General features: G+C 35.7%; 1 protein-coding gene across 4 annotated transcripts in view; it reads right to left on the bottom strand.

Moving 5' to 3' along the window:
* AGO3 (argonaute RISC catalytic component 3) overlaps nt 1-16,330 on the bottom strand; it is a 119,610-nt gene that overhangs the window by 77,873 nt on the left and 25,407 nt on the right. For 3 of the 4 annotated variants that reach the window (XM_057705138.1, XM_057705158.1, XM_057705167.1), the window contains 3 exons: nt 6,432-6,552; nt 3,663-3,871; nt 2,685-2,821 (listed from right to left, as the gene is read on the bottom strand). In XM_057705138.1, the coding sequence (XP_057561121.1) occupies nt 2,685-2,821; nt 3,663-3,871; nt 6,432-6,552 (467 nt within the window). Of the gene's footprint in view, nt 1-2,684; nt 2,822-3,662; nt 3,872-6,431; nt 6,553-10,451; nt 10,517-16,330 lie in introns of all 4 variants that reach the window. The other variant, XM_057705149.1, reaches the window with a different exon arrangement.

Raw genomic sequence — 16,330 nt, 5'->3', positions numbered from 1 at the left:
GACAGAAAGACTCACTATCTTAAGACTCAATAACTTAAAAATATAATGAGGTCACAGTACAAGTAACAGCCTATTCTTCCACACCTACTAGATCTGACAAGGTGTTTCCAAAGCTTATATAGTGAGGTAAGTAAGAATGGCCTAGCAATCCTGAAAAGAAAAATGAGACTAGCCCTAGAAGATATTATAAGTTATAAAAGAAAGAACTGAGTGAGACATTCCCCCACAAAAGACAAATTTCTACATGATAAAAAGCAAAAACAAGACCATACCAAAGATTAAAAGACAAATAACAACCTAGGGATAATGTCTGCAATTCATATCACAAAGGGCTAATCTCCTTGATTTAAAAAGTTCTCTCAGCAAATAAGACCAAAAATCCAACAGAAAAAAAGGAGCAAAGGACATAAAGAATTAATAAAAAAAGAAATAAGGAGGCCCTTACATATGCGAAAAGATGGCCAAATGCAAAATAATAGTACATAAGGAAACTATTTCTTGCAAATTTGACTGACAAAAATCCAGAGTTTGACATCTCTAGTGGCAAAGGTACAGGGAAATAGGTAATAATCTCATTTACTGATGCAAATGTTTACAATCTCAACAGAAGGCAATCTGGCAGTAACAATCAAAATTACAAATACATCTGCCTTTGACGCATCAATCTCACCTCCTGGAATCTACCTTAAAAACACAAATGGGACTTCCCTGGTGGCGCAGTGGTTAAGAATCTGCCTGCCAATGCAGGAGACACAGTTTCAATCCCTGGTCCAGGAAGATTCTACATGCCATGGAGCAACTAAGCCCATGCACCACAACTACTGAGCCTGTGCTCTAGAGCCTATGAACCACAACTACTGAGCCCGCATGCTGCAACTACTGAAGCCCACTCACCTAGAGCCTGTGCAACAAGAGAGGCCACCACAATGAGAAGCCTGCGCACCACAACGAAGAGTAGCCCCCACTCACCACAACTAGAGAAAGCCTGTGCACAGCAACGAAGACCTAACATAGCCAAATAAGTAAATAAATAAATAAAATCTTTAAAAAAATAAAGCATTCCTCTAAAAAAAATTACAAATGTGTGAATGATGTTCTGAAATGAAAAATAATTAAAAATAGCCCTAGCATACACCTAAAGATGACTTTAAAAATATATCTTCTCGACATATCCCCACAATGGTAGATGTAGCTGAAAATAATGACGAAACTATGTACTGATCTGGAAAGACTCAGGGAGCCTCGCAGGAATGGCTGATTCCAGGTATAAAGGAGGAAATATAGGAGGAATCTGGAATATTCTGCTCTGCCAGAAAGCAAGACAGCTATCAAAGACAATAAATTACCAACAGGACAGTGTGATTTTCCACATAAGAATTCCATCTAATGCAAAAGGAATAACAGAATTAGAAAAAATACTAGTTGGTAATCCCAAGTGAGATAAATGATTCAGGTAACAATGATCAATGAATGGATTATCAATAATTGAAGGACTGACTGGGAAATTTACAATAGAGAGATCAGGCCTACTGATCTCCAAACATACTGATCAATCTTAGTATCATTAAAGTTGGGACCACAATAATCTATGTGCCTCCTATTATGATACAATATGGAGCACTTACGAATCAGAACTGAATCAAGCTCCTAGGGCCAACTTTCACTTTCAGGAAATATAGGGGATACAGGAACAAGGTAATGACACCACAAGAAAATAAAAGAAATATCCAGACTTTTGGATATTCTACAGGAAAAGTGAAAGTTTCTACAAGACAATGGCATAAAAAAGGAAAAAACAAAACAGGGAAGGAAATGGGACTATTACATTTTTAAAAGGCATTAACAGCCAAATGTGATGTGTGGATCTCTTTGGATCCTGATTAGAACCAACCAACTATAGAAAGATATGTTTGAGACTATCAGGGAAATCTGATTATGGACAGGGAATTAGAAGCTACAAATAAATGATTAAATTTTTATATATGATAGTGGCATTGTGACTGTGTAAGAAAATGTCCATATTTTTAGAGGTGCATATTGTAGTAGGGACAAAATAACATGCTGTATGGGATTTGATTTAAAATTACTACAGTAAAGGAAGATATGTACATAGTTTAAGCAATAGCAGAAAAATCCTGACAATCTGGATAATGGCTACATAGGTAGCAGCTTATTATACTATTCTCTCTACTTTTATATATGCTTGAAAATATTCTTTAAAAAAAAACACAAAACACCTAAAAATGAGAATACAACTAGCACCACATTAAACATTAGTAGTATGCATAATGTAAGGGTCACCAAGACCAACAGACTCCTCTTCCTTTAAAATATGTATTTCATAATGAAATACTGATTTAAATAGTTAAAGACAAAAATGAGTTATAATTGATCAGATAATCATGTCAAGGCTTTTATATTTGTTTTCATTTGCTTACTTCATGTTTAGTAGCATTCCAGGACAAGTTCTGTATAAAGCCTTTCTAAATGAAATGTAATAAACAATAAAGGTTTTTCCAGTTTGTCTTAATATATGTCCAAATATTAATTCAAAACACCAGTACATATAATTATATATAAAATGTACACATATACAGACACACACACACACACACACACACACACACACACAGGCCATACAGAAACCAACTACCCAACACAAAATATGGTTTTAATTCCCTTACCATCAATATTAAGCATCATTTTCCACATGGCAGGCCGAACAGACTGATGGAATCCAAACCAAACTTCCCTGCCCCCTCCCAAAGGGTGGTCATATCCTTCCGGAGCTGAGAAAAAGGAACGCCCCACAGGTGTATATCTACAAAAATTAAAATGGCATGTTCAATCTTTTCCTTCCCATTGAGTATTTAAATCTGAAGAACAGGTGAGTCTAGAGTACATAATCTTAACTCATCATAATAATGCCTATCATTATGAACATATGAAACTAAACACTTCCCAAATTGGTGAAAGCAAAAAACAGCCACTCAAAATGAAAAAATAGCATCCCCTACTGAAATTCTCTAAACTTAAAACTACTGTTAGTTTGAATAAGATTAAAATTTATTTAAAACAGTTTAAAAAAATAGTTCCAACCTTAGAAAACGCTAAAGAATAAATAATTATTGATCAAAAAGCTACTTTTTGTAGGACATAGCATTTTTCTTTAAATATGTTTGTAGGACACAGCATTTTTCTTTAAAAAGACACACTGATCCTATACATATACACATAGATACACATATACATGTGTGAGATGCTAGTGTAATTAAAAGAGTAACAATTTCAACACAATTTGATACTGTTATATAAACAATGAAATTACCTTTAAAACTAGGCAATTTAACATTAAAATACTAAAACTGATAATGTATCAGTTACTCAAGATTTACAGCTCCTAAGAAAAAGGGTCAGACACTTTTTCTGAAAAATATCCATTAGAATAGCTACGCTAATGATGTGCATTTACTTTCACAAGCCAGAGAATTTTATGTAAGTTACTCCGGTCAATGAATTTGTGTGCATGTTACTCTTCAACTGAGATAATCAAAATATGCAATATCTGAGGGTTAACCAAAGGAAGAGGGCACAACCTACTCTAAGGAAGAAAGCTTTCACACTTAAAATCTAAAGAGGAAACAACAGCCAGAAGCACCCACTTCATGGAGGGCAGATGTCGTAGCACCACATCAACAGCATGGACAGGATTAGTGCTGATTGGCTTGTCTAATTCCAACGGCTCAGGCAAGGTCCGTCCTGTCAGTACTTCATGTAGTAGGTGCCAACTCACCCGAGAGACAAATTTGATTGACACCTTGAAAGGGCGATCTTTTCCACCTTCCCCAGGTAAAGTAACATCTAAATCTACCTGTTGATGGGAAAAGAGTCAACAGGTAAAATTTTTAAAAGATAAATATAATTATTTTTAACTTATAAAAAGATTTATTACTCCATTGAAAGGGCTTAGAAGCACATATATCCCAATAGCAATGAGCACACCCAGTACACAGATTCTGGTTTCTAAATTCTATTACCCAACTAAAAGAAACCAGTGCACCTTTCAGATATGGCTAGTTATTGGACTACAGCAGGGAAAACCCGGAATGTCTTGTGCCCAAAAGTAAGGAAGTACTCAAAAAAAAAAAAAGTGTCATGACAAAAGCACATAGAGGAACCAATTTAAAGGGGCTGCCACAGGCCAAATCTGGGACAACTGCAGCAAATAAATAAGGATAAATAAATACAAGAGAAGAAAATGCACTTCCTTACAGCAGAACAACAATGATTAATGTAGAAGGAATGACAGAATTAGAAAATCACCATTACTACATAGTAATAATCCTTCCAAGCAAGAATCATCAGTTACTAAAAAAGTCTAATGAGAAACAGGATTCTTAAAACTATCTCCCTTATAAAAATTTAAAACTTCAGTGCATCAAAGGACACAATCGACATAGTGAAAAGGCAACCTATGGAATGTAAGAAAATATTTCAAAAATGTATCCCGTAAGAACACATAAAGAATTCCTAAAACTCAACAACAACAAAACCAAATAACCCAATGCGCAAAGGAGCTGAACACGCATTTCTCCAAAGAAGGTACACAAAAGGCCCATAAGCATATGAAAAGATGCTCAACATCTTTAGTCATTAGGTAAATGCAAATCAAGCCCACAATGAGGCATTACCTCACACCCATTAGGATGACAACTACCAAAAAATCAGAAAACAAATGCTGGCAAGGGTGTGGAGTATCTGGAACCTTGGCACACTGTTAGTAGAAACGTAAAATGGTAGTCACTATGGAAATCAGTATGGTGGTTTCCCAAAATGTGAAAAATAGAACTATCATTTCCAACTCCACTTCTGGGTATATATACAAAAGAACTGAAGGCAGGCATCAGAAAAGAGATTTATATACCCATATTCATAGCAGCATTATCTGCAATAGCCAAAAGGTGTTCACCAATGGATGAATGGATAAACAAAATGTGGTATATACATTCAATGGAATATTATTCAACCTTAAAAAGGAAAGAAATTGGGGCACATGTGAGAACACGAATGAAACTTGAGGACATGCTAAGTAAAATAAGCCGGTCACAAAAGGACAAATACCATACGGTTCCACTTATATGAGATCCCTAGAGTAAACTCATATTCAAATGGGAAAGCAATCCAAGTGTCTATCAACAGATAAATGAATAAGTAAAATGTGGTATATACATGCAATGGAATATTATTTGGCCTTAAAAGGGGAGGAAATTCTGACACGTGATAACACGGATGAACCGTGAGGAGATTATGCTAAGTGAAATAAGCCAGTCACAAACAAATACTGTATGATTCCACTTATATGAAGTACTGAGAGAGGTCAAATTCATCAAGACAGAAAGTAGAATGGTGGTTGCCGGGGGCTGAGAGGAGGAAAAAATGGGGGGTTAAATGTTTAATGTGCACAGAGTTTCAGTTTTACAAGGTGGTGATGGCTGTGAATATACTTTGCCACTGAACCATACCTTAAAAATGGCTCAGATGATAAATTTTATGTTATGTGTATTTTACCACAATTAAAAAAAAAACACTATCTCCCCACAAAAGAAAGAAGAGTAACTTGAAAGGAGAAACCTGGCAGATACCAACTTAACCAAGTGATTGAAATTAACATCACCATTAATGGAAAAATACGTATTATGTGCCTCCTGATATGATGCACTATTAAGGAAAGAACAGTTACGTAATATTCCTGCCAAAAAGCTTAATCAGAATCTAATCAAGAGGAAGCACCAGAAAAACACAGAGGGACATCCTACAAAATAACTTGCCTGTAATCGTCAACCATGTTAATGTCATTAAAAAAAAAAGGCTCGGAAATTGTTCCAGAATAAAGAAGACTAAAAAGACATGACATCTAAATACATTCAGGAACCTGGATTTCATTCTGTACCAAAGGGGGAAAAAAATGCTAAAGGACATCATTGGAACAAATGACAAAACTAGGACGGGGAAGATTAGACAAAAATATATCAATGTAAAAATTAGGGAAGCTGGTAACTGTAGTATGGTTTTTATCCTTGTTCTTAGGAAAAACACATTAAAGGGCATAATGAATGAAACCTACTCTTGAATGGTTCAGGAGAAACTAAGTATGTATGTGTATCTCTATATATAGCTGTCTCTATAGATACAAAGAGAGCAAAAGAGAAAAGAAAGAATGATAAAACAAATGTGGCAAACTTTAAGAACACTGATGAATTTGGGTATACATGAGTTTTCTGCACGATTCTTAACTTTTAAGTTTGAAATTATTTCAAAATAAAAAGTTAAAATACATAAATGATACATATATAGACTACAATAAAATGGTAATAAATGCATTTAAAAGACATTGCAAAAGTACAGCTTTCTGATAAAGGAATGCATCTTACCCCTGCAGTTGCCACAGGAAGTGGATTGGCTGTGTAAAGGCTTCTTTTCCCATCATAAACTGGTCTACGGTCCCCAAATATAGTTACTTTAAAATGCTGAACCATTGAGTCAACCACCTCCCTAAAAAAGGCAAAAAAATGCATCCATATAATCCTCTGTATGATGAAATACAAAAATCTTAACTAATTTCTTACACTATTTAAAGCTGTCAAAATTCTAAAAGATAAGCATACATGATAAAGATTTTTCTTTCAGGACCATGGCTTAGGATACAGGAAAGACTGATTTCTGGGAAGGGATGATATGAATTTCACAAAAGACAGAGAAGAATGAATCTGGTGAATTACTTAATCATTTTGGGACACAGTTGACCTGCAAAATATTACCCTTATAAACTGATCTAAAATCCCTTTCACCATCTCTAAGAACTACCTGACGCATTCACCTCTCTCTTTTTTTTTTCCACCTCTCTTTAATAAAGAATATTATGCTCTTTCCTTTGTGCTTAAATAGCACCTAGTACATGTATCTATTAGAACACTTACTTCATTGTACTATAATTATTATATATTTCACTTCTAATAGACTGTGAGATTTTAAGAGCAATAAACACACATGTAACCCTGTACCACCCATTCTTCCAATGGTATCTAGCCAGTAAGGATATTTTGAAACCTCCATTTTTTACCCAGCAAACATTTTTATCCTATATACTTACATCGAATGATATTAAAGGTTTTTTTTATTTTTTTTAATTGTAGACTATAGAGAGAATACCAAATATCCTCAAATCAATATTTATTTTTACACACATAATTCATAAAAGCAGTGGAAAGATATCTAGACTGGTATGTACCAAACAGATACAGTGGTTAGTTACCTCTGGAGAAAGAAGTGAAGAGAAGAATGATTTTTTATTTTGTTTATACAATGTAAATATATTACAATGACAGTATATTCACATAGTGCTGGTATAGTTTACAATACATTTAGAAGAATGGGGGAAAAAAATTCAATTCTAGCCCAGTCAAGTAGAAGAGAAAGGAAAGAAAAAAGCATGTTCTGGAACAAAATAATTAAGCTGACTTGATACCCAGAGAAATTTTCCAAATGCTCAAAGCTTCTATTTTTCCACCTCTCAATTTTATTTTACAAGTATTTCTTGCACCAGTCTTTTACTCTCCATTCCCAATTACCACCATCCTAAATTAAAACCTCATGTCCCAGTGCCTGAATTATTTTCAGTTTCTCGTTTTTTATGCCTTTAATTTTTTATTCTCCGGCCCAATTTATATCCTACTGCCAAATGAGTCTCCAAACCCCACTTTCATTCTCCAGGTACAAAAGGTTAAGTTAATCATGCTCCTCAGTTCATGCCACATTATCACCATTCATCTGTGTAAGACTCCTCTTCTAACTAAATGATTTTTCCTTCCACATTCATTTCCTATTCCCATTCTTCCCAATAAGTTCTTTTTTTCTAATGTGTTTGATGAACATTCTTCTGTTTGTATACATTCCTAACTTTATCCTCTGCACTGGGTTTTTAAAACCTATTCACATTGCTGTGGAACACTTAGTTCCTTCCTTCCTTTTTTCTTTCAAGGCTTCCTCCATTTATTTTCTTTTTAATATTTTTAAATCTTACTTATTTATCTTTGGCTGCATCGGGTCTCAGCTGCGGCACATGGCATCCTCATTGCACGCGTGGGCTTCTCTCTAGTTGAGCCGTGGGGGTTCAGTAGTGCACAGGCTTAGCTGCCTTGCAGCATGTGGGATCTTAGTTCCCTGATCAGGGATTGAACCTGTGTTCCCCACATCGGATTCTTAACCACTGGACCACCAGGGAAGTCCCTAATTCACTGTTTCTGACTGATGCAAAGTACCCCACGCTGTCTATCTACTCTCCCAGCAATACAGACTCAGAGTATCTTTAACATTCAGCCACCAAAACAATGCTACAATGCAATATCTCCTTATGAACTTGTGTGAGAAGTAATCTCTGACCAGGAACAGAACTGTAGGTCCAAGTGAATTGTATCAACTAAATGATGAAGAAATGCCAAACTGCTCTCCAGAATGGCTGCACGAAACTATCCTCCTGGAGGTAACTCACATAATATGAGTAAAAATAAATCAAACTAAGGACTCAGCCAGGTATAGAAGAGTCAAAGGAAATTAGATAAGTCTTCAGCTATTTTGACAGACTGTCATGTGAAAAACTGAGTAGAGTATCTTCCTTGTATGGGAGGATAGAATTAGGACCAATAGTTGGAAAATATAAGAAGCTAGATTTTGAAACAAAAATTGTCAACATTTTCTAACCACCAGAGTTACTCACAAGTGGATTATACTATCTCATAAAGTACCTGAGTTCATCCTTGCTAGAACTGTTCGAAGAACAGTTACATCAGGGAAGATACCAACTAGAAGACTGAAATGAATAATGTCTACAATCCCCCTCTAACAGTAAAATTTAATTAAGAGAATACCAAATAATGAAACTACAGACTATATAGCATCAGATATAGAAACTCCTTTATAAATAATTATACTAAATGCTGATTTGAACTTAAGGCTTCAGAACCTTTACAGAATGGTATTAGCATTCTATATACATTGGGCAATTTTAACTTTAACCTCTCACTAATACGATGTAATTAAATGATATATGTAGACTTTTAATGGTACTTTATTACGCAAGTTAACAAAATGACAAATCTAGGAACTGCAACTTTTCACTTTTTATCTCAAATGATACTGTGGCAAAGGGTAGTTTACTAGAATGTTCATCAGGCAGGCATGTGAAACTAGAGGAAAACTCTCTAAAATGGTAATTTATCTAGTCAACTAGTCAGCTACAGCAGTAAAGGTAGTCTCTGTTTTATTTATTTATTTAATACTTTTATTTATTTTATTTATTTATTGGCTGCATTGGGTCTTCATTGCTGCACACGGGCTTTCTCTAGTTGCTGTAAGCAGGGGCTACTCTTCATTGTGGTGCGCGGGTTCCTCACTGCAGTGGTTTCTCTTGTTGTGGAGCACGGGCTCTAGGCACATGGGCTTCAACAGTTGCGGCACATGGGCTCAATAGTTGTGGCTCACAGCTCTAGAGCACAGGCTCAATAGTTGTGACACATGGGCTTAGTTGCTCCGTGGCATGTGGAATCTTCCAGAGCAGGGCTCGAACTCGTGTCCCCTGCATTGGCAGGCGGATTCTTAACCACCGCGCCACCTAGGAAGTCCGGTACTCACTGTTTTATGAAGAAAGTTTGAATTGAGATACTGCCAATTTGAGGAACCATTAAAATATGTGGTAACATATGTACTGGAGGAAAAAATAAGTAGACATGAGTTTTCAGACCTACTCTGCCACTAAATTGTTATAAATATGTACCATACTATTTTTATATAAAAATTTAAGCATAATTATCTCAAAAACGTACTTCAAGAATTATACTGAAGTACTGAAGTCTTCTGAACACAGATATATTATAATGCATTAGCATCAAATATAGTAAATAATACAAAGAATGAATTCTGGTAATTACCAGAAACTGTGATCTGAATTTTCTCTATATTGTTGTTGCAGAGTACTAGTCTTTTATTACAACAATGGTGGGGGAGATCTTTTGTTCAAATGTAGAAATTTAAGGACAATATTTTAAGTGTGTATTGTTAAGTCGGCTTCTTAGCTTACAATAAAAAGTAAAGCTACAATAACCAAAACACATAAAATATTTTAACTTCTAAAGCAGTATCTAGGAAAGAAATTTGGGAAAGATAATCTGAGTAACTGGGGATAACAACTTCTAACCAATCTTTAGTGGCTTCCTTTTCCTAATAACCTTAGTCTGAAGAGGGAAGAATTCTTGCAGAGAATAATATGATGCATTTTTGTAGAACCTCAGGATAGAATTTTAAGATCCTGAAGAATATCTGGCGATCACTACAAAAATGGAACCTACCTGAGTACTTTAGGTCTTACAAAGGGCTACAGCCTACCTTCCCACTCTTACCTCAACCACCACTTCCTATATTCTGGTACCAAGTCTTTTGACTCCATCATGCTCTGGTGCACAGACTGTAAAGTAAAATTTAATATTGGTTTCAGTAAGTTCCACTTTACCACCTGACTCATACAGCAGAAAAATGGTAGGAGAGGGAAACTTTAATGTAAAAAGGAGGAGAGGAAATTATTTTCCTGTTAACTGTTACTATAAACTCACAGAGACCCATCTTCATCTCATTTTTAGGTACCTCTTATTCTCTGTTCCAAAAAGGTAGAATGGGAAATGTTATTTTAGTCTTTAGGAGAAGATGTGAAATACCATTTTCGCCTAAAGGTGACTAATTCACCTTAGTTTAGTATTCCCAGCTACAATAAATTAATCTGTCACTACAATACAGACTGAACAAAGGAAGATTGCTAAGGTATAACAAGACGCTAAAATCACCCAGAGGTTTATAAAACACAACGAAAACAGCTGACAACCTCTCCTAGTATCCTTCTAACCTCTAATTTATCTTCATAACTCTGCACTAAATAGCAGAGAAGGTAGCCAATGAATACTTTTGCAACAAGTTAAAGTTTAAAGATGAAGACGAGAAGAAAGGAGTTATACTTTAGATGAACTTTTTAATACCTTATAAAACTTATAATAATCAGAGCATTTTACCATAAACTATCTTCATTGTCAATTCACATGGGTGTGAATTCTTTCATAATCTCATATAACCACACTAGCTAATCTAGTAAACATTTCTACTATTCACAAACAATTGACAGACTACTTCAGATCGAGCAATAGATTTTTTAACTCAACGTGGCTTACACTAACAATTCTCCTCTAGAACACTTCTCCCTCAGGCCACCACTGACTTCTTGTTTTTTCTTTCCTTTAAATTTTATTTATTTAGTTAGTTAGGTGGCTGCAACGGGTCTTCGTTGCTGCACACGGGCTTTCTCTGGTTGTGGCGACTGGGGGCTACTCTTCCTTGTGATGCCCGGGCTTCTCATTGCAGCATCTTCTCTTGTTGCAGAGCACGGGCTCTAGGCACGTAGGCTCAGTAGTTTGTGGCTTGCGTACTCTAGAGTGCAGGCTCAGTAGTTGTGGCACATGGGCTTAGTTGCTCCGTGGCATGTGGGAACCTCCCCGGCCAGGCATCAAACCCGTGTCCCCTGCATTGGCAGGTGGATTCTTTCTTTTTTTTTTTAGGATGTGTTAACTGACTTTATTGTGATAATCATTTCACAATATATACATACATCAAATCATCACATTATGCATCTTAAACTTACACAACATTATCATGTCAATTATATCAATAAAGCTTGGGAAAAAAAAAAAGAGAATGTTTCAGCTGTGTAAGGATGGCTCTCTTCATGTAAGGATGAGCTTTCCCAAGTGAGGATGGTGCTTTTGTCTTTCACAAATTAGGCTATTTTGTCAGACTCAGAACTTTCATTTGAATATTAGTGTCTGATTTGGAGCCTGATTCCTTAAACTGTGGCTTATTCTACTCTGGAAAGGATGAGCTAGATGTCTTTAGGGTTTAAAATAAGCTCAGGAGAGCTTTTGCTTCTGGCATTTTGGATTTAGGTTTTGTGTTACCACTCAGGGATTATCAGGATGCTGCATTAAACTGGCATCCGTAGGAAGTAACGCAGGCATTAGCAATACGGACTCAAAAGCTCCTCTCGTTTCCACCTGAAACATGCCGCTCTGCTCAGCAAGGGCCAGATTTGGCATTTCAGAAGGACAATTCTAAGTGCAGCTATGAGGATGGGTCTCAGCACCAGCTTTCACGTTCTTTCTTCACAGATCCTACATTGATTTGTGGTCACAATTTCATGAATTCTGCTCTGCTTGGTTTGATTAGCAGTTACTGCACTGGGGTGTGCTTTTCTCCTCATGGTGTAAGATCCCATATGGGCTTTGTGCGACAGAAAGCTCTTTCCATGACTGATCCTGCCATCTAAATGCATCTGGTGCCCTGAAGAAGCAGACTGTGGCCCTATCAGTACTGATTGGTTACTTCTGCCCCAATGTAACAGGGAAAAGCTAAATTGGACTCCATGTTGGATCTGTTTCTCTGACTTTAACCTTTGCTTTTTGTTGCTTTAATCATACACAATGGCCTGGCAGGCAGATTCTTAACCACTGCGCCACCAGGGAAATCCCGAGACATTTATTTATAAGAGGATCTTTGAAAAGTATCTTTAAATTTCAAATATATTGTAGGACTATCAGCCAAAAGGATAATTTCTACTGAGTAATTTCTTTAAATGCTACTTTAAAAGAATTTTGAGATTTGAAATAATCATCATCTATTAGCTTTCCTGTCTTCCAAGTGACTAACAAAGAAAATAAAATTGGCTTTTTTAAACTGATGTATTTTGTATGATATAGTTTTCCCAAGATAGGTAAACATTTAAGACTATACCATTTGATTTTCACTGGCAGTGTTTTCTGGGGTATGTCTTCTAAATTATTTTAATCAGAATTATACCTCTCCACAGATAAGACATCAAAAGAACATCTGGCAAAAGAAAAAAATAACTGGACTTCATCAAAATGAAAAATGTTTGTGTTTCAAAGGACAGCATCAAGAAAGTGAAAAGGCAGCACAAGGAATATAGCCAATATTTTATAATAACTTTATATGGAGTATAATTTATTAAATATCAAATCACTATGTTGTATACCTGAAAGTAATAATATAATATTGTAAATCAACTGTTTCAATTAAAAGAAAAAAGAAAAAAAATTTTAAAAAGCAAGTAAAAAGCCATGGTGCAGAAAGGGAGAAAATTTTTGCAAATTATTTTATCTGATAAGGTATAAAGAACTCCTACAACTCAGTAACGAAAAGGCGAATGATCCAATTTAAAAACAGGCAAAAGACCCGAAGAGAGATTTCTCTGAAAATATACAAATAGCCAATAAGTACATGAAAGATGCTCATCAATATCACTAGCCATCAGGGAAATGCAAATCAAAGCAACAATGAGATACTACTTAACACTCACGAGGATGGCTGTAATCAAAAAGACAGATAACAAATGTTAATGAGGATGCAGAGAAACTGGAATCACCACACACTGCTAACGGGAACCTAAAATGACGCAGCCACTTTGGAAAAAAGTCTGGCAGTTCCTCAAAAGGTAAAACACAGAGTTGTTATATGATTCCACGCTTGGGTATACACTCAAGAGAAATGAAAACACGTCCCACACAAAATTCTGTACACAAATGTGCACAGCAGCATAATTCTTAACAGCCAAAAGGTGCAAACAACTCATGTCCATCAACAGAAAATATTCACACAATGGAATATTATTAAGTAATAAAAAGGAGTCAAGTACTAATATATGCTACGTTATGTGAAAACACGTGAAATGAAAGAGGTCACTGACACAAAAGGTCACATAGTGTATGATTCCACTTATATTGAAATGTCCAGAAAAGGCACACCTACAGAGACAGAAAGTAGATTAGTGTTGGGCAGGGACTGCAGAGAGGGAGGCAATGGGAGTGACTGCTAATGAGTACGGGATTTCTTTCGGGGAGGACAAAATGTTCTAAAGTATGACTGTGGTGACAGTTGTACATTATCACTGTGAACAGACTAAACACCACTGAATTGTACACTTTAAATGAGTGAACTGTGAATGTGAATTGTATGTGAATTTTATATAAATAAGGATGTTATTAAAAAAAGAGAATGTCCCTTTCTTGGCACACTACCCTGTTACAACACTATGCTAATAATATTCCTAATAATAGTAGAAGAGAGTTTCTTCAAACACTCTGACTTGCGATTTCTATTTAAAAGCCAAAATCACATCAATATAGATTTTTTTCCTTCTAAAATTCAATCATCGGAATTACATTACATCCATATGCACTATACACAAATATCCAGCACCATCAACAGTAACAGCAATCATACTAGTACAATGACTATAAGATGTTTAATTTGTAAAAGAAAAATCAAAAAATTCGATCACAATCTATTATCAACTATTTCAACATTTCTTCAAATCTTTATGCAAGATCTTGCATTTATAATCATGCTGCATATACAATTTTCCTCATCTATTTTACTATTTAACCATTTTGAATAAATATGTAATAGTCTACTCACAGTTTATCTTCATATAAACTTAGTAGCTGGACAAACCAGCATAAAAATCGCAAATTACAGATTTTATACTCTAGGTCATAATATTTCTAAAAATTAATTTTTAATTATTAAGACCATTCACTTGTGAAAAAAAAACCAGAAACATTTGAAATCTGCTTTACATGCTCTTTTAACTAATGATGATTTTATAATCAAATCATTAAATAGGGAAAAAAAGAAACACAGACACACACTCTCCAAAGAAGTGAGAAAAGGACAAAAAAAGCAACAGACAGAAAGTCTAAAGTAGAAAAATTGACTCACAAGATGATTCACAAGCACTTCCTGGATATTTTGTCCAAGAAAACTCTTCTGACTAAAGTGGAAACTTGTTTGGCTGCAATACATCATTCTACTATTATGATTAATGCCACAGTGCCAAATATTTGAGCATGTGGCATATGGACAAGAGAAACCTCATATGTGTTGATTTAAATACTGCTGCATTTTGGCCCATAACTGTTCAGTTAATACTGAAAAGGAATTGTAAAGTTCTATTTAGTTTCTTCTAACTTCTAGAATTCTAGCTGTTGAAGTGTAAGACCTGAACCAATTTAGGAAGCCCAGCAACAATTTTATCTGACTAGTTATATAATATTGCAAAAAGTTAGTCTTCTGAAGAAAATAAAAGGAATACGTTTTGTGGATGCTGACATAAAATTAAGTCAATATTATTAATAAAGTATAAAGTTGGTTACTGCCAATTTTAGAGTCCCAAAGAAGTCCTGTAGTTCCTATCAAAACTCAAATAAAAGGCACACGATAAAAAAATTTCCATTTGGGAACATCTAAATTAGAGATCCTTTACTCTTACTGACCAATAATGTAATAAGACAAAGCAACGTAAAGCTGAAACACGAGGGACTTCCCTGGGGACGCAGTGGTTACAACTCCGCCTGCCATACAGAGAATGGACTGGAGAACTCGAGGTTTGGGAGGGTGCGGGGGGTGAAGGGGAAGCTGAGACGAAGCGAGAGAGTAGCACAGACATATATATACTACCAACTGTAAAATAGTCAGTGGGAAGTTGTTGTATAACAAAGGGAGTCCAACTCGAGGATGGAAGATGCCTTAGAGGACTGGGGTGGGGAGGGTGGGGGGGACTCGAGGGGGGGGGAGTCAAGGAAGGGAGGGAATATGGGGATATGTGTATAAAAACAGTTGATTGAACTTGGTGTACACCCAAAAAAATAATAAATAAAAAAAATATAAAAACAAAAACAAACAAAAAAAACTCCACCTGCCAATGTAGGGTACATGAGTTGGATCCCTGGTCTGGGAAGATCCCACATACCACGTAGCAACTAAGACCATGCACCACAACTGCTGAAGCCAGCCCACCGCAGAGCCTGTGCTCCGCAACAAGGGAAGCCCCTGCACCGCAACAAAGAGCAGCCCCCGCTCTCCGCAACTAGAGAAAGCCCATGCGCAGCAACAAAGACCCAATGCAGCCAAAAAAATAAAATGTAAAAAAAGAAAAAAAAGATGAAATACAATTAGGGATGTCAACAGAACCATAAGCTAAAACCAGAATGTACCACACTTATTTATTATATACATTTTCCTCCCAAACTTAACCAACATGTTGAGCACCGACATCTGAAAGTCTATGGTATGCAACTTTATACACACATATATAACACGTATTATTCCTTTACCAAAAAAAAAAAAAAAAAGGGTAGGAAAAGGAACAAATCTTATAAACAAT

This window comes from Hippopotamus amphibius, chromosome 1 (assembly GCF_030028045.1).
Source record: "Hippopotamus amphibius kiboko isolate mHipAmp2 chromosome 1, mHipAmp2.hap2, whole genome shotgun sequence".
NCBI lineage: Eukaryota > Metazoa > Chordata > Mammalia > Artiodactyla > Hippopotamidae > Hippopotamus > Hippopotamus amphibius.
Note: the sequence above shows the minus strand (reverse complement) of the source record. Positions and strands in the feature narration are given on the sequence as shown.